The 19822-nt window shown below is 42.6% G+C and overlaps 1 protein-coding gene across 1 annotated transcript; it reads left to right on the forward strand.

Moving 5' to 3' along the window:
• Nucleotides 1-3141: 3141 nt before the first annotated feature.
• On the forward strand, nucleotides 3142-15998 carry CALR (calreticulin). The gene is made up of 9 exons (XM_042451688.1): nucleotides 3142-3331; nucleotides 8574-8675; nucleotides 9093-9296; nucleotides 10149-10243; nucleotides 10566-10775; nucleotides 11064-11177; nucleotides 12669-12812; nucleotides 14423-14515; nucleotides 15511-15998. The coding sequence occupies exons 1-9, from the start codon at nucleotides 3244-3246 to the stop codon at nucleotides 15706-15708; spliced, it is 1248 nt and encodes a 415-aa protein (XP_042307622.1). The 5' UTR covers nucleotides 3142-3243; the 3' UTR covers nucleotides 15709-15998.
• The last annotated feature ends 3824 nt before the right edge of the window (nucleotides 15999-19822 follow it).

The raw sequence follows: 19822 nt of genomic DNA on the forward strand, positions 1-19822 counted from the left end.
TATGAAAACAAAACTGTGTCATGGAGCGTGATAAGCTTTATGATGAGGTGTTGAAAGTCTGAAACTTGCTGTGTAAGACTACTTCATCAGAGAAATATTCATGGGATGATCTTGGTGAAATATGGTCCACCTCTAAAAATTATGTGTGAGTCTGTCACTGAAGAATAATTGTTAGCTCAGTATGTTCATGTAATAAAACTTTTGTTACCGTCTTCTCATGAATATGGAAAACAGTCAGCCCTCCACATTTATGGCTTCGATTTTTGCTGATTTGATTATTCGTGTATTTGATTAATATGTTCTCTCTGGGAATCTCTAGGTCCTCTGGCATGACTCTATGGTCACCACAGCAGAAGTAGTGCTGGAAGACCTAAGAATTCCTAGAGAGAACACTTTTGTAGGTCCTTCAGTGCAATTCTACGGTCACCTTTTGGCACACATTGGCCATAGAATTGTGCTGGAGGACCTGGAGATCCATAGAGAAGTGTTGTCTCATGTAAAAAAAAAGTGTTTTTTAAAATTTGTGCTTTTTCCATATTCGTGGGGGTCCTGTGCTCCTAGTCCCAGCAAATGTGGAGGGCCCACAGTATTACATAGCCCAGTCCCATTTTTGCCTTCCTGATGTCCAGTTTTTGTCTCAGAGAAATAAGGCCAGCCTGTACAAAAGCTCTTAATTTCTGGATTAAAGGTGCCTAACAGCTCACAGAATCTGTGCCAGAAATCTTGGAGATCCTTTGCTAATCCAGTGGCAATGTAATGCCCTCTGTCAGTCATGGGGACCCCATGGCCCTCCAGACATTTTTGGACTGCAACTCCCATTAGGCCTAGTCAGTAAAAGCCTTCCCCATACAAGTGCACCATGCCCCCCTCTCACACTGCCCACTATCCTTTTTCCTTCGCCAGGAAAACTTGCTCTAGCTTGAATATCATTTTCAAAACACTTCCCTAAATAGGTTTTTACATAGGGCCTGTACAGACAGGCCAAAATAAAGCTGCCTCGGGTCACTTTGGAGGCATCGTAAGAGGCCAGAAGCTGCGCCAAAGCTGCGTTCCTGTCCTTGGGACTGGAGTGTGGTTTTGGTGCAACTTCTGGCCTCTTAGGACGCATGCATCATTTAAACAGCATACCTCCAAAGTGACCTGAAGCAGCTTTATTTTGGCCTGTCTGTACAGGCTCCTTGTTAAATTTCTGCCTTCTGTCGTCTCATGTTATCTCCTTTTCTTTGGCTGCATCCTGCACTGCATTACAGAAATAATCAAGTTTGACAGTACTTTAACCACCATTGTTCAATGATATGGAATTCTGGCATTTGTAGTTTTTTGTCGCGCCAGAGCTCTCTGACAGAGGAGGTTAAATGTCTCACAAAACTACATTTTCCAGAAATCCAGAGCACTGAGCCGTGGCAGTTTAAGCGGTATCAAAGTGGGCTATTTCTGCAATGTGGATGCAGCTTATGTCTCTGGAGAACAGGGTGCGAATCCCTGCTCAGCTGTGGAAACCCACTGGGGTGATTTTAGGCAAGTCACACCCTCTCAGCCTCAGAGGATGGCAATGGCAAACCCCCTCTGAAGAAACTCATCAGAAATGATTTGAAGGCACACAACATAGACATCAATAAAGCAAAGTACATTATCATCCAAAATTGACAAAACAGGGATATCTTTATTGGAACAACAAAAATGCACAATATAAATGTTGTGGGCTTTTGAAGCTCCACTGGGGGTTCCTACTACTCAGGCAAAGAAAGAAAGAGAGATTGATGGTAATAGCCATAACCCTGCGTTTGGTCAAGATGTTGTGGTTTTTGTCCTCAGTTCAGATGGTATACAAAGGTATTCATGCTCTTCCTTCTGGCCATATGGGTCCTGGAGATTCAGTCCAGAAAATAAACTTTGAATTCCATTAGCAAGAAGGATCCATTAAAAAAAAGCAGTCACTTTTTCACATGGGGCAGAGGTGGGAACAGGACATGTCCTACATTTCAATCTCTGGTCCATAAGCCATTCCAAAATGTCCTCCATTTCCAGCATAATGAAGAATCATGGACTTATATCGCTAGGAGTGTTTTTAGCTTTTATTAGGGAATGTCCTACAATTTTATGGAATGTCCTACATTTTGTGTTGCTTTGTCCCCCTTTGCGGTTAGGGACATCTGGTCGCCCTGGATGGGAACCCTGCAGCTCTCCTGATGTGGTTAGGTTGCAACTCCCAGCAGCAGCCCACATCAGCACATGGTTGGGGATGCTGGGAGTTGCTGTCCAGCCACATCTGGAAAGCCACATGGCTCCCACTGGAACAAATCCTTTCCAAGGGCAGGCAGCAACTGTAACCTGGACCATATCTGCACTGGAGAAACAATCTGGTTTGACACCTCTTTTAACTGCCACGGCTCAGTGCTATGGAGTTCTGGGAATTGTAGTTTTGTCAGACATTTAGCCTTCTGTCAGAGAGTGTTCTGGTGCCACAACAAAGTAAAATTCCCAGAATTCCATAGCACTAAGCCATGGCAATTAAAGGTAGTGTCAAACTGGACTATTCCTGCAGTGTGGACGCAGCCCTGGAAACCCTATTCACCTGGGCTGCATCTGCACTGTAGAAATAATCCAATTTGACCCCACTTAAACTCCCATGGATCAATGCTGTGGAATTCTGGGAATGGCAGTTTGTTTCTGAGCCACAACAATCTACCATTCCCAGCATTCCACAGCATTTAAAGTGTTCTTAAACTGGATTATGTCTGCAGTGTATCTATATCTGCCCTTCCTTCCCACAGACTACTGTATATTCTTTTCCCTCAGGGAAAGAGAGCCTTGCACTGGCCCTTTAAGGCCCGCCGAGGTCACGTGAGCCTGTGCAAAAAAAAAAAAAAAGGAAGGAAGAAGAAGAAGAAGAAGAAAGGATGACGCACACTGGGCGGCGAGGAGGGGGGCGTCTCCCCCCGAACGCGTGGTTGTACCTCATTGGCCAGTCCCAGGGTCCAATCAGAAGCGGCCATCTGGGACGCCAACGTTCGGGGGCGGTGCCCAAGCCGCCGTGAAACCGTCCGTCCAATGAGAGCACGCATCTGGCTGAGGGGGACCAATAAGAACGTGGCGGGGGCGGGCCTTCGACTGAACTCGGTATAAAAGCGCTGGGAAAGCACTCGGCCGGCCGCAGTCGGTCGTCCATCTCTCAGTGGGGGGTTGAAGCGCGGAGGCTTTCTCTGTCTCTTCCTCTCCAACCAGGCGCCTCTCGCCAACAAAATGGGTCCCTTCCTAGCTTTCTGCTCCATGCTGGCGCTGGTGTCGGCGGGGCCCGCCCAGTACTTCAGGGAGGAGTTCGGGGATGGAGGTGAGCAGGGGGCCGGAGGGGCTGGGGAGGCTGGGAGATTGGAGTAGCACCGTTAAAGGCGCTTTACGATCAGGGTTTATCATCTCAGGGTGAAAAAATGGAGGACCCTGGAGGAAAAATGGAGGACAGGAGCCAAGGAAGAGCGTGGAGATTTAAATTCATAGCAGGGCGAAGCAGGTGTCCTAATCGCGAAGGAGGACGCAGGAATGGAGGACAAGACCCAGGAAAAAAGCTAAAAACACTACATATATAATATATATATAATATACATAATATATATTATAGTTATGTATTTGGGGCATGATTGAGGAGCATAGGCTTATATCTATATCTATGTAGATACGATATTATAATATAGTACATATATGCACTGATATATATAATTATATATATATATAGTGTTTGTGTGTGTGTATATATAGCCCTATGCTCCTTAGTCATGCCCAAAATGGAGGACGTTTTGGGATTCTAACAGCCAAGGAGGACGAGGCACTGGCAAATGTAGGCAATCTATGGCCAAATAAAAGCTTAGAAACGATCATGTACTGTAATGATAAGTTTGTATTTCTGCCCATGCCTCTTAGTCCTGCTCAAAATGGAGGACGTTTTGGGGACTCCTCCTGGACACAGAAGGTGGAAATGTAGGACATGCCCTGGGGGAAAGGAGGACATCTCTTCACTCTGATCCAAGGGTGGGGCAGATGTCCCATTTACTACTGTTTAAAAATGTCCTAGCTGCCAAGGAGGACAAGCACCATAAAAATGAAGGGCGTTTGAGGAAAATTCAAGGAGGGCATCCCCAAAGAAAAGCTCGCAACACTCCTATAAAGATAAAATGTGTGCATCTTAGTCATGCTCCAAAGGGAGGACATTTTGGACATGAAGCTGAAATGGAGGATGTGTCCTGGAAAAGGAAGACCCTTGGTTCCCCTGAATATACTTCTCAGCCATTTTCTAAACCAGTGATCCCCAAACTGTGTCCTTTAAGGGATTTTGGACTTCAGCTCCCAGAATCCCCAGATTGTTGACCAACATGGCTAAGGCTTCTGGGAGCTGAAGTCCAAAATCTCTCAAAGGGCACAGTTTGGGGACTACCATTCTAAATGGAGGACCTGTTGGGATTCCTCCTGGACAGAAAGCTGAAATGGAGGACACATCCTGGGAAAGGAGGGCCTCTGATCACCCTGCTTCTGGGTGTCCTCTTCCTTCTCTCCTCTTTCTCTTTCTAATCCCTCTATGCCAGGCAGATCAGAAGTGGTCTCTGAGCCTCCCCAAGATGAGCCACCTCCAGATGTAGGACCTTCAAGGAAAATGGAAGACAGTCCTGAATTAAAAGCTAAAGACACTCATAGAAATATAAATCCATGCTGCTTAGTCCTGCTCAAAAAGGAGAGCAGGGCGGGGGGGAGGAGGCTGGTTGGTAGCCCTAGCTTGGGGAATCCAAGAGTGGATAGGGTTGGGGATGGACATTGATTTCTTCACTCGCCATCTTTGATGGGGGACATGGAGGCATATATATGGTTGGTGGAAGGCGGTGGTCTTCCAGGGAAGGTGGAGGGGATCTTTGACAGATAACAAAAACCCATTTTTTTCACATTAAAATCCCTGCTGTTCTTGCAACTGCATTGTGCATGGTTCTCTTGCAAATCCCATTTTGAGACAAGGTGGGGTACGGATCCAGTAAATAAAAATACAGAATCATTTGTATGCAGAGAGATGGGATTTGTATTTGAAAATGACTGTGGAATGGAAGCCCACTGGGTGACCTTGGGCAAGTCACACTCTCTCAGCCTCGGGACGGCCATGTCAACCCTCTCTGAGTGAACTTGCCAAGAAAACCCCAGGATAGGTTCGCCTTAGGGTCACCATGAGTCAGAAGGCACACAACAGGAAACTGGAGCCATGTGTCCAAAGGAGGGCGACTAAAATAGTGAAGGGTCTTGAAACCATGCCTTATGAGGAACAACTTAGGGAGCTGGGGATGTTTAGCCTGGAGAAGAGAAGGTTAAGAGGTGATATGATCGCCCTGTTTAAATATTTGAAGGGATGTCATATTGAGGAGGGAGCAAGCTTGTTTTCTGCTGCTCCAGAGAACAGGACCCGGAACAATGAATGCAAGCTACAGGAAAAGAGATTCCAGCTGAACATTAGGAGGAACCTCTGACAGTCAGGGCTGTTTGACAGTGGAACAAACTGTAGTGGAGGCTCCTTCCTTGGAGGTCTTTAAGCAAAGGCTGAATGGCCATCTGTCAGGGGAGCTTTGATTGTGAGTTACTGCATGGCAGAATGGGGTTGGACTGGATGCCCTTTGTGGTCTGTTCCAACTCTATGATTCTATGAAAGAAGTAACTGACACAGATGTGTGCTGATAGGATTGCTGATAGCAGTGCGTAGGGTTGTTCAGGTTCTGCAGCAGGTAAAAGTGTGAAAAAGAGAGAAAGCTGTGCCTCTGGCCAGGAGCTGATATGCAGTTCCTGTAAAATGACAGGGAAAATACAAGAAAGGCAATTTAACTGCTTGATTTTGGGGGTGGAAAAGGGCAGTGTCCTGAAGGAGGAACCCGGGAAGTGCAGCCTCATGATCCTGTTGCCTTGTTCTTCTTTAAAGTGGTGACCAAAGACATATATTGCATCTATTGAGTTGTGGTCCTTAAAACCCCTTCTTAAGAAGAAATAAAAATTTTGTGTTCTCTCTCTCTGTGTGTGTGTGTGAGAGACAGGAAAAAGACTGTTGTGTCTAGTGTAGAGGAGGGATACACTGGGGAGTTGACAATTACAGCCTAATCAATGAGGGCCATGGGGACATTGAATGTGGACTAAATAGCTCACTGAGGGATGTCTCTAGCACACACATACCGCCCATTGCTGGAGCATCGAGAGTGACAGGTGGATGGTTCAATGATGATAGGGCTGCACTGTGTCTTTGTAACATACAGAAATGTTTGCTCCATAGCTGCCATTTCTCCACAGTATGCATCATACATGCAGCTAAATCAATAGAATTATATATCAGGGACAATGGGAAATAAAGACAGGTAACAGCATTTGGGGTTTGGATGGCATTGTTAATGCTAGCTACTCTACCCTGGTGGCGCAGTGGGTAAATGCCTGTACTGCAGCCATTCACTCAAAACCACAAGGTTGCGAGTTCAAGACCAGCAAAAGGGCCCAAGCTCGACTCAGGCTTGCATCCTTCCGAGGTCGCTAAAATGAGTACTCAGACTGTTGGGGGCAAATTAGCTTACTTGCTAATTAGCTTACTTGCTGTTCACCGCTATGATCTTTGGAATAGCGGTATATAAATAAAACAAATTATTATTAATTATTACTATAAAATGCAAGAGTCCCCTAAGGCCCTCAGATAGGTTTAAATAAATTGGGCAAAAAGCATTGTGTATCCTTGGGCCAATATAATTATTTTAAAAATTTCCAAATAACGTTTTGTCTGATTTCAATCCAGGGCAGGGAAACAGTAGTAAAAGCAAACAGTCACCTTCTGGGTTCTGCTTATAGAGTTCATTTAGGCTAAATTCTCTGCACATTTGCATGGGAATAAATACCATTGAACACAGTGGGAATTGTGTCTGGATAAGCATATGTATGGGAGTGTGTTGATAAGATCTTCCGTTATGTATCATCATAATACATTGCACACATGTTTCATTTTCTGAATGTAAGTTGCAATACGCTGTCCAAGGGGGCAGCTGTGTCCTTTTGCCTTTGTGGGGGTTAGGGAGAGGTAAAAGAGTATGGTCCAGTCTACATTGCAGAAACCATCCAGTTTGACACCGCTTTAACTGCTCTTGCTCGATGCTAGGGGATTTTGGGATTTGTAGCTTTGGGAGACATTTAGCCTTTTCTGTCAGAGTGCTCTGGTGCCACAATGAACTACAGTCCCCAGGATTCCCTAACACTGAGCCAGGGCAATTAAAGCAGTCTCAAACAGGAGTATTTCTGGAGTGTGGATTGGTCCTAAGTCTAGCTGCTACTGCTATTTTGTGATAGAATACTATAACAAATATCCAGTGCTATTTTTAACTAGAGCAGTGATGGTGAACCTTTTAGGGGCCGAGATCCCAACCTGTAACCCAAAACCCACTTATTTATTACAAAATGCCATGTCCATCTGGCTTTCTAGTAACAAACTCTGGCAAATTCTGTGCTGAGGCAATGGCACATGTGCCCACAGAGAGGGCTCTGAGTGTCACCTCTGGCATGTGTGCCATAGGTTCGCCATCACTGAACTAGAGCATCTTAGCATAATAAGATGGTGGATAGAGTGTCATCATGCAATTTGCTCTCTTGTGATCTGATCAAGCCACCTTTTTCATTAAGTGCTTGTTTATATTTTGATAAGGTGGATGTTCTGGTTTTACAGGCAGTGGTAACTTAAATGGTAGATGAGGCTTAGGCTGTTTTGCACATTGACATGCTCACAATAGAAACACTTCCTACTCCTAATTACTGTAGCTGGTAGTTGTCCATTTTATGTTGCCATTCTGTTTAGTAGGGTGTGCTGAGATGAGTGGAGGAAGAGCCACAGAAATGGAGAACCATTTAATATAAAAAGGCTCAATAATATAACAAGTGAACCATGTGCAGATCATACCGCTGACATGTATGATTGAAAACAGTGGGTGCAAGCTGTGCTGGAGCTCATTTTAAATAAAGTCCTTGAAACATTATTCCCATTTGGATTTGCAGTTTAAACTGCCTGTTGTCTGTTTCTTGTAAATCGCATTTGAGGAGACAGTAATATCCATGGGTTGTACTTGAAATTAGTCAGATACTATCATTTGTCTGTTGGCCACTAAGTGTCATAGTTGAGTAAGGATCTGAATTCAGGCCATGATTGGTAGTCCAGAACTATCCATCACATCAGCCTCCACCAGCCTTGCTTTGCTCTAAGAAGTTACATACTTTCAGTTTACTTTGCTTCAGTCTGAATGGAAACCATTGATACACTGAAGGTTTAATAGCAACAAAGTGTTTACATAATTGGTTTGTGACTCTAAGAATGTACAAAATAACAGCAAAGATGTATTTCTAAAAATTGCAAACTTGCTGTAAAAATAAAAATCATTTGTAACGAGGACAAAAATAGCTGGTCCTCACACACTGTCTTGAAAAGAACTGATTTGGCTTGTATTCTTTTAGTGAAGCAGAATTATGTGCAGTGTTTAAAATCAAATGTTATTGAAAGATGCATAGTGATTCAGTGGAAGTTTTATTCCCCCTTTTAGATGCCTGGACAAGCCGTTGGGTAGAATCCAAGCACAAATCGGACTATGGGAAATTTATACTTACGTCTGGCAAATTCTATGGAGATGCAGAAAAAGACAAAGGTAAGAGAACGTGCTGCAGGGTGTGTCCTTTTAACTCAGTGACAGGTGAAACTGTAAAACTGAAAATGCTGACTGTAATGCTATATCAGTCTGACAAAACATCACTTGAATTCTGTACATTGAAACAGCCTTACAGCATATGGTGTCTTTATTTCTTAATATTGGCTGGCTAAGAACATTGTATTGCCATTAGCAGGCTTTGCTTCATTACTTTTGTTGGGGAAAATCCTTTGCCAAGTATTTCAAAATGGCTCTCTAGTGCACTTTGGCTTCTAATGTGATAAAGTGAGGAACTTGGGATCTTCCATATGTTAATGAATTATTTTATTTCTTCCATCCTGCTTCACCATTTCCCAGGCTGTTTGGGATTAATGAAGAGTTTGGTGAAGGCATTAATTACATGTTTCATTTTCTCAGGACTTCAGACGAGCCAGGATGCTCGCTTCTATGCTATCTCTGCTCATTTTGAGCCTTTCAGCAACAAGGACAAGACCCTTGTGGTGCAGTTTACAGTGAAACATGAACAAAACATTGACTGTGGCGGTGGCTATGTGAAACTCTTCCCTTCAAGTCTGAACCAAGAAGATATGCATGGGGATTCTGAATACAACATCATGTTTGGTCAGTGTTTCTTGGGAAAAGAGATTTCTGTGATAACTTGACATTTATGTGGGGGATGTTTAATGGAAAACAGTGTCCAATGAACTTTGTCTATAGTACATTGAAGATTGCAGCTTGTAGGTCTTGTAGGTATAAGTAGGCATGTAGGCAAGTAGGTGTGTATGACTACTATGAAGGGTGATATTGGGCTTGCCATGATGCCATGCTAATATTGAACACCACTGTACATTAGTTAATTGTGCTGAGCCTTGGCATCGTACCTAATTTGAGGGATATAGTCTTCTCCTTGCTAACGCATAATATATTAGTGAATCTCTTGCCTTTGGGTGGGAACATTGCCTAAGGATGCCTTTCCTTGGGAGTCAGTTATTGGGTTGGTGAGGTGGGTCAGTGATAGATGTAGTCAGATCTGATGATGGATGGGGTCAGCCTTTATCTGCTACGTGCTCATTTTCTTTCTTACCCACTCATGTGCTCCTTGCATTTGTCGATACTTGCATATTGTGCTACATCCATCCTTTCATGCTCAATCCATTTCCTGCCTCCCATAAATCTCAGCCCCATGTGCCACCAATGAGATTCCCCCCTCCCCCCAGCAGAATTACTGTGCAGGTTGGAAGAGAGGAAGCAGTTGACGTATGCCTTGCCATCTACAGCTGCAGTTCTGAAGCCTGGTGTTAAATATACCAGTTAGGTTGAAATGAAAAATTACCTAGTCTCCATGAACAGGCTCATTTTGAAGCCTGATTGCTTCATGCAGGCAGGGGTTGCCTTGAGAGGAAATAATTTTGTTGGTTCCTTCCACAGTGGACAAAATGGGCTTTCCTGAAAGGTATTTCTTTTTTCTAATAGGTCCAGATATTTGTGGCCCTGGTACCAAGAAAGTTCATGTTATTTTCAACTACAAAGGCAAAAATGTATTGATCAATAAAGACATCCGTTGTAAAGTGAGTATCTAGTGATGTAAGATGGGTGGTATTCATTACAGCACTTAGAAGCTGTATTAACATTCTAGAGTATGTCCAGAGGAGAATGAAAAAGACACTGGAGATAAATCCAGCAGGGAAAGTTTCTAACAACTGAGCATGTTTAGCCTGAAGAAGAAGCTATTAGGAGGCAGTTTGGTAGTCCTCTTCAAATAAGAAGGGTTACCACATATGTGAAGAAAGTTCTGGTAAACATGTCTCTAGGGAACAAAGCATGCATGTTCAAAACTGATCTGGTTGGAGAAAAAGAATGTGTTTTCCTCAATATAGTTTCTCTTGACAGGATGATGAGTTCACCCATCTCTATACCCTCATTGTTCGACCTGATAACACTTATGAGGTGAAGATTGACAATAACAAAGTTGAGTCTGGTAGCTTGGAGGATGACTGGGATTTCCTGCCTCCTAAGAAAATTAAGGATCCAGAGGCAAAAAAACCCGATGACTGGGATGAAAGAGCTAAGATAGATGATCCTGAAGACTCAAAACCAGAGGTAAGGGAATGCTAATTCTGTTCTAGCAACATCTGTATATGACATTTGAGACCAATAGGAGCAAAATGATAGGTCTGTGTCCCAAGCAGCGTACATGCCAAGCTTATACAATTGAGGAAACAACTAAGTTGAAGGAAGAGATGATAGTGTTCAGGGTCATTGTAAGATGAGATGGTAACACTGAGAAGGCAATTAATGGCTGTGTTGGAGACTAATTTGAAGTAGTATTGATTTAGGTTTGATGAAATTCTGCCTAAGAGTCTTGGATTTTCTTAATTCTTTTTACAGGACTGGGATAAACCAGAGCATATTCCTGATCCTGATGCCAAAAAGCCTGAGGACTGGGATGAAGAGATGGATGGAGAATGGGAGCCACCAGTAATCCAGAATCCGGAATACAAGGTAAGAGTGATGAGGGTTTCAATTTTTGGTTCGTTGATTTTAAAAACCTCACCAATTCAAGGTATAAAAGGATCTTCTTAAAGGTATTATCCTTTCTTGTGAAGCAGAATGCTTGCTACCAAGGTAGGTTTGACTTTCAAATAAATAGAAAAAATTATGAAATTTTGTTTTGGGAAAAATATATTTAGACATAGAGTGAATTTCTTTAATTGGTTGGTGGTCCTAATGATGCCTCAGTTTAGGCTTTTTTGCTGTTGTGGATGTTGCTCTCTGTTACAAACATACCACTATTTCAAAAGCTTTATAGTTGTAGATTGTATTTGTAAAATTGGGTTTCACCCTCTTGCTGGAATATGGTCTTGTTCCTTGGATGTGGTCTAGGTGCAAAGCTGAAATTGGTTTCTGAATGTAATGACTAAAGTAAGCATATGGAAATGTTGGCACTTCTCTCCTCCCCCTTCTGATTGCTGAAGTGAGATGTGGAATGATGGGTATAGTTGACTAGCTGTAGCCAAGAAAGATAAATTCACACTGGAGCATGCACAGGGCAAATAAATGTAAACCTAAACAGTTGCTTCTGATTATTAAAAAAGGAGAACAGGGAATAGAGATTCTCTATGTGCTTTCCACTTGATGGCTTGGTTTCACATTTCAGATGTGGTCCTGGGTTCAGCTCTGAACCTGGATGCTCAGGTTTGGCAGTGACTTAATGTTTGCACAAGTGAGAACAGTTCACCATCTGGGCCCATTCTTGGAAATATCAGCTCTACATGGGCTGTGTCTGAAGTGTCCAGAAATTTCAGCTCGATTTTGTGGGGGCAGCTGTATGGTGGCAGTGTTTGTTCTGGGAGTAAAAAGGAGGCTTCCACTCCACCTTAACAGTGGCCTACAGAGGGACGATCAGGTATTGTACAAGGCTTCATTGTTAGCTTGGCTTTGCTGCCTGCTGGCTTATGGGCACAATAGTAAAAGTCATGTGTATGGCCTATATACTGCAAGCTTGTCTGTGTGATGAGCTCTTTGGAGGAAGATCATCTCTTGGTCCATTAGAAGCATAGAAGCAATAATAATATTGGGGGCAGCAAAAGTTAATATATGTAATTCTACAGATACGTAAGAAGAAGGGGTGAAATGCAGAAACGGGATGCTTTTCAAATAAAAGAATGTACAAATTCGTGAAGGGTTTAGAATGGAGCAATGTCTGAAGACATTGTTAGTCTGAAATGCCCATTGGCTGTAACCAGCATAGCAGATACAGTCCCAAGTAAATCTGATAGGCCACAAGTTGTCCACTCCAGTTTAGAATTGGGATAGCCTGATAATGTGATGGGTGAGATTTGTCCCTCTTCCAAGCCTGTGACTAGTGGAAAAATCAAATATATTTTAAGTGATAAATAGTCCATAGTTCTTTATTCAAATGCCTTGCACACAAAAAAGAAAAGAATACATACCAGTTCTTGGATTTCCTGTTTCAATGCATGTCTTTTCCAGGGAGAGTGGAAACCTCGTCAGATCGACAATCCCAACTACAAAGGAAAATGGATTCATCCTGAGATAGATAATCCTGAATACACACCTGATCTCAACCTGTATTCCTATGAGAATTTTGGTATCATTGGCTTGGACTTGTGGCAGGTGAGTTGTCTTTGCCTATTTCCTGACAGACTTTGTATAAAACAGAAAGCCAGTAGATAATACAGAATAACAGATATCCATTTATTACCAGAAAAATAAAAGATGCAATATATGTATGAAAAATAAACATGCCATAGTTTTAAAATCTACAGTAGATAGACGTGTTTCATAACCCTTTATAATCACTGTATCATAAAACACTTTGAAATGAAGTGGGTTGGATCTAGACTTAATCATACTTACATTTTGTAATTGTGGAATAAACAAATCATGACTGACTTCATTTTAGTGAGTCTGTTTATAAACATGACTAAACTGAGTTCTAGTTCAAAATAAATAAAACAATAAGAAATAGAGGCCACACAGATAAAATACGGTGTCTGTAATAGCATACTTGACCACACTGGCAGTCTTCAGAAGCACTTCACAGATTTAGATTGTAAACTGTTTTGAATATTTTTTTAACAGAAAAGGATAAAGTGTAAATAATATAATCATATAAACAGCATAGTATAGAAAGCTCTTATATACAGACTGAGATTCCAAAATAGAAGAAAGATGTAATGAAGGTGATAAAAGTATGACATACAACTTTTAATGGGCCCATAAGTGTAACAGAATGTTCCCAGATCTGTTCCATGTTTCTCCTCCTTTCCCTTCTGATCTTATTTTACTTTCTCAGGACAAACATTAGACTTGTCTGAAAATGTATTGATCCAGCGCTGTGTAGTGGTTTGAGGATTGGGCTCTGGAGGCCAGGGCTCAAATCCCCACTAAGCCATGGAAACCTCCTGGGCCCATGAAACATCAAGAAAACCCTCTGCCCTTGTTTTAGCCTGGAGACTACTTCCTTGCCTCATTTTTATCCAAGTATTAAGATCCTGGGGGGTGGGGTCATTTTTGATATTGTCATCACCATTGAATAAACATTTTATGGCAGGGGTGAGGAACCTATGGTCCTCCAGGTTCTGATGAATTACCATTCCCATCATGCCTCACCACTAGCCAGGCTGAGGGAATTTTAGCCAGGCTCTTGAGGGCTTGTTTGCATCTCCTCTTGTTATGGTGATGCTACATGCTTGGCTGGCATGATGGGAATGGTAGTTAGTCAGAACCTGGAAGGCTGTAGGTTCCCCAAAGAGTGAAAGAGTGACTGCTTTTCAGGTGATTTAACTTTCATTGAGAAGGTAAATTGGCTCCCTTTCTGTTGGTCTTAGTCCAGAAGGCAAATATTTGTAGTAAGACAGACCTTTGGCATGTAAACAAGTCTGCTGTTAAAGGCAATTTCAGTGATTGGGTGCTGACTGTGTTTATCTTCTGTTTTTTATTAAAGATTTTTGTAGCAATTAAATGAATAAGCACAATCTATAACAAAGGCTTTGGATGCACGTTAATATTTGTTTTATATTGCATCTTAGGATTTTGTTTTTATCTGTTTTATTACACTGGCTACCATTTTTGTTAGAAAGGTGGGAGAATATTAAATAAAAATAGCAAATTTCCCATGTTTTCTTGAATTTTTCTTTTTAAAAAATTTTAATTGCTTCACAGATACCAAAACACTTCTTACATTGGAAAATTAGAGCTCATGGTTTTTGGTTTTATTTCAGGTCAAGTCTGGCACAATCTTTGACAATTTCCTGATCACTGATGATGAAAAGTTTGCTGAAGAATTTGGTAATGAAACCTGGGGTGCCACTAAGGTGAGGCATTTAACTTGTCTGATAGAGAAGAGTCAGCACTACTCTGGTTCCTTTTATTACCTAACTTTGTAATTTCCCAGGCCAGCTAGTTATACATTGCGATGGGTTTGGTCAAAATCCCTTTCTTTAAATTGATAGAGTACTTAATATACTGAAGGCTAAATCTAATTTTCCTGTGGTGCATCTTCAGAAACATAGCATTCACCCCTCTTTCTGTAGGTTATGACAGAAATGAAACTTCTTGGAAATTGATGTGTGAACACTTGTAATACCTATTTTATTAGTAGGAATGATTTGAGTGGTCCTAGATGTGTGTCCCACAAAATGGTGTAATATGAATGAATCAGTGCCTTGGACAAGGCTGTAGTGCAGTAGTTCCTAAACACTGGTTCTTCTGATGGTTTGGACATCAGCTCCCAGAATTCAACTGTTGGCCAAGCTAGTTGGGACTTCTGGATGTTAAAGTCCAAGTCATCTGGAAGACCAAAGTTTGGGAATCACTGCTGTAAACTCTAGTTGCTGTTTTAATCACCTAGCCACATGGCTCCCAAAACATTCAAGCAGAATACTAAGATGTGACTTTGAGGTATATGTGCTTAATACAGAGTTTCACCAAATGTAATGAACTATATAACTCGCAGCATTATTCATCACTATCTTGACTGGCTAAGATTGCTGGCAGGTATTGTTCAATGTTTGAGGTGCCACAGAGCTCCTACCTGTTAGAGGTTTAAGTTTGTCAACAATATGATTGTTTTACTAGTGGGGTGGGCAAAGTGGAGCCATCCAGATGTAGGCAGGCTGAAACTCCCATCATCCCTCATAGATACAGCCAACAGTAAAGAATGCTGGTAAATGAAGTCCACCAACCTTTAGAAGCCCACACTTTGCTCACTTATTTTCTGCTGGTTTCCAATTCTGTGCTTAACATAACTGATAGCTCATACAAATAACCTTGCTCAGTTCATATATGTTTCCCTTTTAACTGCCAATAGGATGCTGAGAAGAAAATGAAAGAGCAGCAGGATGAGGAACAACGAAAGAAACAAGAGGAGGAAGACAAGAAGAAGAAGGAGGAAGAGGGAGAAGATGATGCTGAGGGTGAAGATAATGAGGAGGAAGATGATGAGGACGAAGAAGAAGAAAAAGAAGAGGAGGAAGACACAGAGGGCCCACTGAAGGATGAGCTGTGATTGAGGGTTGTTGGGTGTGCTTGTTGGCTGAGCCTTGTCCTGGACCTGTACCACGCAGTCCGCTTGGTTGAACCCAACTAAGGAAAGGGGATAACAGTAATGTCTCTATGAGACACAAGAACTTTCTTTTTTTATTGGTGTGTTTGTTTGTCTTAACCCCCTTCCCAAATACCATCAAATTATTCATTCATGTCAGTAGATGGGAACTAGCACCTGCATCCTGAAAAGGCTAATTTGTAGGAATTAAAACCTTTTGAATTGGGGGAAGATACCATTGACCCTTCTTTTTTTAAAAAAAGGTAGCCACTTTTTCACTGAACGTTGTCTCTGTTGACCCTCCACAAATGGATTTCCAAAAAGCAGAACTACCTTTCCTTTCCTGAGGTTTGCCCTTACCCTTGAAGGTGCAGGGAACTTCAAATAGTAATTTCTTAGTCCCATGGGTGGGTGGTTGGGCGGGCGGGCATGCTGGGGTGGGAGGATGTGAGGGGCTTCTTCCAAGTCTATCAAAAAAAGAGAAGAAGTTGAGGCAATTAGTATTGTATATCTCATTCTAGGGAGAACATGGGTATGAGTAATAGTCCTTTGTGCATCAGACAAATCAATTTGGTGCTATTTAAAAGCACCAAATGTAATGAGCCAAATTTGGCCTAGTATGCCGACCTGCTTAAGTTTTTATCTTGTTCCCATGGTGAGGTAGGGGCCAGTATTGCAGTCTTTCAGCTAAGGGAAGGGGGGGGGGGGGGGGGGGGGATAATTTCTGCTTTGTGTTCAAAAGGTGCATCTTCACACAGAAATCAAGGAATGAAGTTGGGGGAGCTTTTGGAGGCAGAGACTTAACACCAGAGGGGGTCATCTCACTTGTTCACACTTGAATGTATGAAAGATTGAAGACAATTTCTATTAAATTAAACTTACGTCTGGCCCATAAGTGATCTATGTTGTCTTAATTGCTCAAGGCTGGGTGAAGTCTAGGTGTGCAACAGGCTTGTCAGTTGTACAGTGATGCGGTCTTGCTGGGCTGACTTAGCAGAAAATGGCTAAAGCGGTATTATAGCACATCTAAGTTATTTAAATTGGTTTAAAGAGGTTCAGCAAAATCAAATATTGTGGCCTGCTTGGGAATTTATAGTATTTAGTAATTGATTTTTTGGAATGGGGAAATATGTGATTGAGGAGGCCTGTCTTGGTACTGGGACAGGAAAATTTTGTCAGCCTCTGGAACAGGAACTGGAGGTGGGATGTGAAGTTGTATGGGTGTTGAACAGGCTTTCTTAAGGCAGGAACAGCATTGAGTAGGTACAATGTCAGTTGGGATATACCACATTTCCTGTTGTAGAATGGGTGGAAAGCAAATGCTGCTGGGAAAAGGAGTCACTGAACACATGTCCCATGAAATTCCTACTGCTTGAGCTGTCTGCAGTGTGAAGTAGATAAATAGGCTATTCATCTTTAACTGCCACTGATCATGTCTGCTTTAAAATGACTAAATGGCCATTTCTTAGCTACAGCCGACCCTCCATGACCATGGATTCAAGCATCCACAGCTTGAAAATACTTAAAGATATATAAATGGTTTTGCCATTTTAAGCAGGGGATGCTATTTTAGTATGCTGTTATATTTAATGGAAATTGAGCATCCTCGAATTTTAGTATCCATGGGGAATTCTGGGACCAAATCCCAGCGGATACTACGGGACCATTGTTTTGGAGTATTTGTATTTTTGGTACTTAATGCAGTTTTATTCCCTTGTCTGCAATATAAGCAATGCACAACTGATTTGGTAATACAGCAATATGCCCTCAAAACATGGCAATTTGTGGTCTGACTGACAATAATTTGAGAGACAGCATGGTCTAGTGTTGAGCATTGGATGACAACATTGTTCAGTTTCCCATTAAACCTATTGGGTGACCTTGTGTGAGCTTCACACTCAACACCAGAAAACTGATAGGGTCACAACAACCACCAGTTCATTTGGCCTGGAAAATGTTACTGTAAATACCCTTGGTATCTGCTAGGGTTTGGTTCCAGGACCCCCTGTGGATGCCCAAATCTATGACTGCAGAAATCCTGTTAAGTACAATGGCATAGTAAAATGGTCTCCCTTAAATAAAATAGCAAAACCAAGGTTTGTTTTTTGGATTTTGGATTTTTTAAAAATATTTTTAAGCCCTGGATGGTTAAACTCATGAATATGGAAGGCATCTGTATGTCACTAATCGTACCTCCCCAGTTACAGTGCTGGGAGGCTTATGGAAAGCCTTCAAGTGTCCTATTGAACATTCAGATCTTAAAATCCTTAAGATAAGTGTTAAAGGGGGTGTTGCCTCTTAATGATCCACAAGGCTAAATATGGTTTAGGATACCACTAGTCAAAGCTATGGTCCCTAGACCCATGCTGATCACAAACCAGAACCAGGCCCCAGCAAGTTTCCAAGGATTGCATAGTGGACTTCGTGTTGGACTACAGCCCTGGATCAGGGTGACCAGATGCCCTAACTGCCAAGGAGGACAAGGCACCACAAAATGTAAGATGTTCAAGAAAAAGGTAGGACATTGCAAAATAGTAACTAAACATTAAAATGATTGTGAGCCACCATGGGTACCCTCTGGGAGAAACAGCATACAAATGAAATCATACAAGTTAATACTTAATCATGCTCTGAGGACATTTTGGAATTCCTCCCGGACAGAAGGTTGAGATGGAGGACATCACCCTGCCCAGCAGACCTGGGTTCAACTCCCAGCTTAGCCACGAAGCCTGCTGGGAGATCATGGGCAAGCCACACTCAGCCTCGGGAAGGCAATGGCATAACCACCTCCAAACCTTGCCAAGAAAACCTTTTGAGAGAGTTGCCATAAGTCAGAAACAACTTGAAGGCACCTACACAGTGGTTTGAGTGTTGGACTACGACTCTGGAGACCAGATTTCAAATCCCAGTTCAGCTATGTAAACCCACTGAGTGACCTTGGGCAAGTCACACTGTTAGCCTCAGAAGAAACCTGGGGGGGGGGGGGAGAAACCATGATGGGTTGACTTTAACTTGGAAATGAAGACACACAACAGCAGCAACAGCAGTGTGGGTTCAGCCCTGTTTCAGGAAGGCCACACTTGGAATGCACTAGATTTCAGGCTCCTCCTTTTTCAACCTTCTGTCCAGGAGGACTTCCAAAATATACAGTACTCCATTTTGAATGTAACTGAGAAGTGTGAATTTATATTTCTAGGAGTGTTCTGAGCTTTTATTGGGTGTTGTCACAAATGTCCTCTATCTTCACTGCATCTTGCGCTCCTTGGCAGTAAGGACATTTGGTCAGCCTGGATCAAGGTGACCAGAGCTCCTCCTTTTCAGGACGTGCCTTGCATTTCCACCTTCTGTCTAGGAGGAATTCCAAAATATCCACCATTTTGAACATGACTGAGAAACATGAACTTATATGACTTCTGAGCTTTTATTGGGTTGTGGCCTCCATTTTGTGGTGCCTTGTCAGTTAGTGGCTGTTAGGACTTCTGGTCACCCTGACCAGAGATCCTCTTTTTCCATTTCAACCTTCTGTTCAGGAGGAATTCCATTTTGAGCAGGACTAAGGTGGCAGAAATAATAAATCCAGTTTGAGACTGCTTTAGCTGCCCTGGCTCAGTGCTAGGGAATCCTAGGAACTGTAGTTTATTGTGGTCCCAGAGCTCTCTCTGACAGGGATGCCCAGGATTCCCTAGCATTGAGCCAAGGCAGTTACAGCAGTCTCAAAGTGGATTATTATTCCTGCAGTGTGTTTGGACCCAAAGAAGCACGGCATTTATATTTCTAGGAGTGTTCTGAGAGCCTTGGTTGGGTCCTGTCCTCCATTTTATCTATGGATGCCCTCCATTTTGCGTTGCCTCCTCCTCCTCCTCCCTTGGCACTTAGGAGGAGGAGGAGGACACCTGCTCTGACTAGATTCTCAGGTTAACCAAAAGCTCTGTCTAGTTAGTACCACCAGAGCGGTCGGTCTAGGCCTCGGACTCTATGGTTCTCTCCTCTTCACCAGAGCGGTCGGTCTAGGCCTCGGACTCTATGGTTCTCTCCTCTTCACCAGAGCGGTCGGTCTAGGCCTCGGACTCTATGGTTC

Source organism: Sceloporus undulatus, chromosome 2 (assembly GCF_019175285.1).
Source record: "Sceloporus undulatus isolate JIND9_A2432 ecotype Alabama chromosome 2, SceUnd_v1.1, whole genome shotgun sequence".
Classification (NCBI taxonomy): domain Eukaryota; kingdom Metazoa; phylum Chordata; class Lepidosauria; order Squamata; family Phrynosomatidae; genus Sceloporus; species Sceloporus undulatus.

Excerpts from the sequence above, each read along its gene's own strand:
- CALR (XM_042451688.1), top strand. The coding sequence starts at position 3,244 with ATGGGTCCCTTCCTAGCTTTCTGCTCCATGCTGGCGCTGGTGTCGGCG. Across the intron at positions 10,244-10,565 it reads ATAAAGACATCCGTTGTAAA|GATGATGAGTTCACCCATCT; the intron begins GTGAGTATCTAG and ends TTCTCTTGACAG. Across the intron at positions 14,516-15,510 it reads AAACCTGGGGTGCCACTAAG|GATGCTGAGAAGAAAATGAA; the intron begins GTGAGGCATTTA and ends AACTGCCAATAG.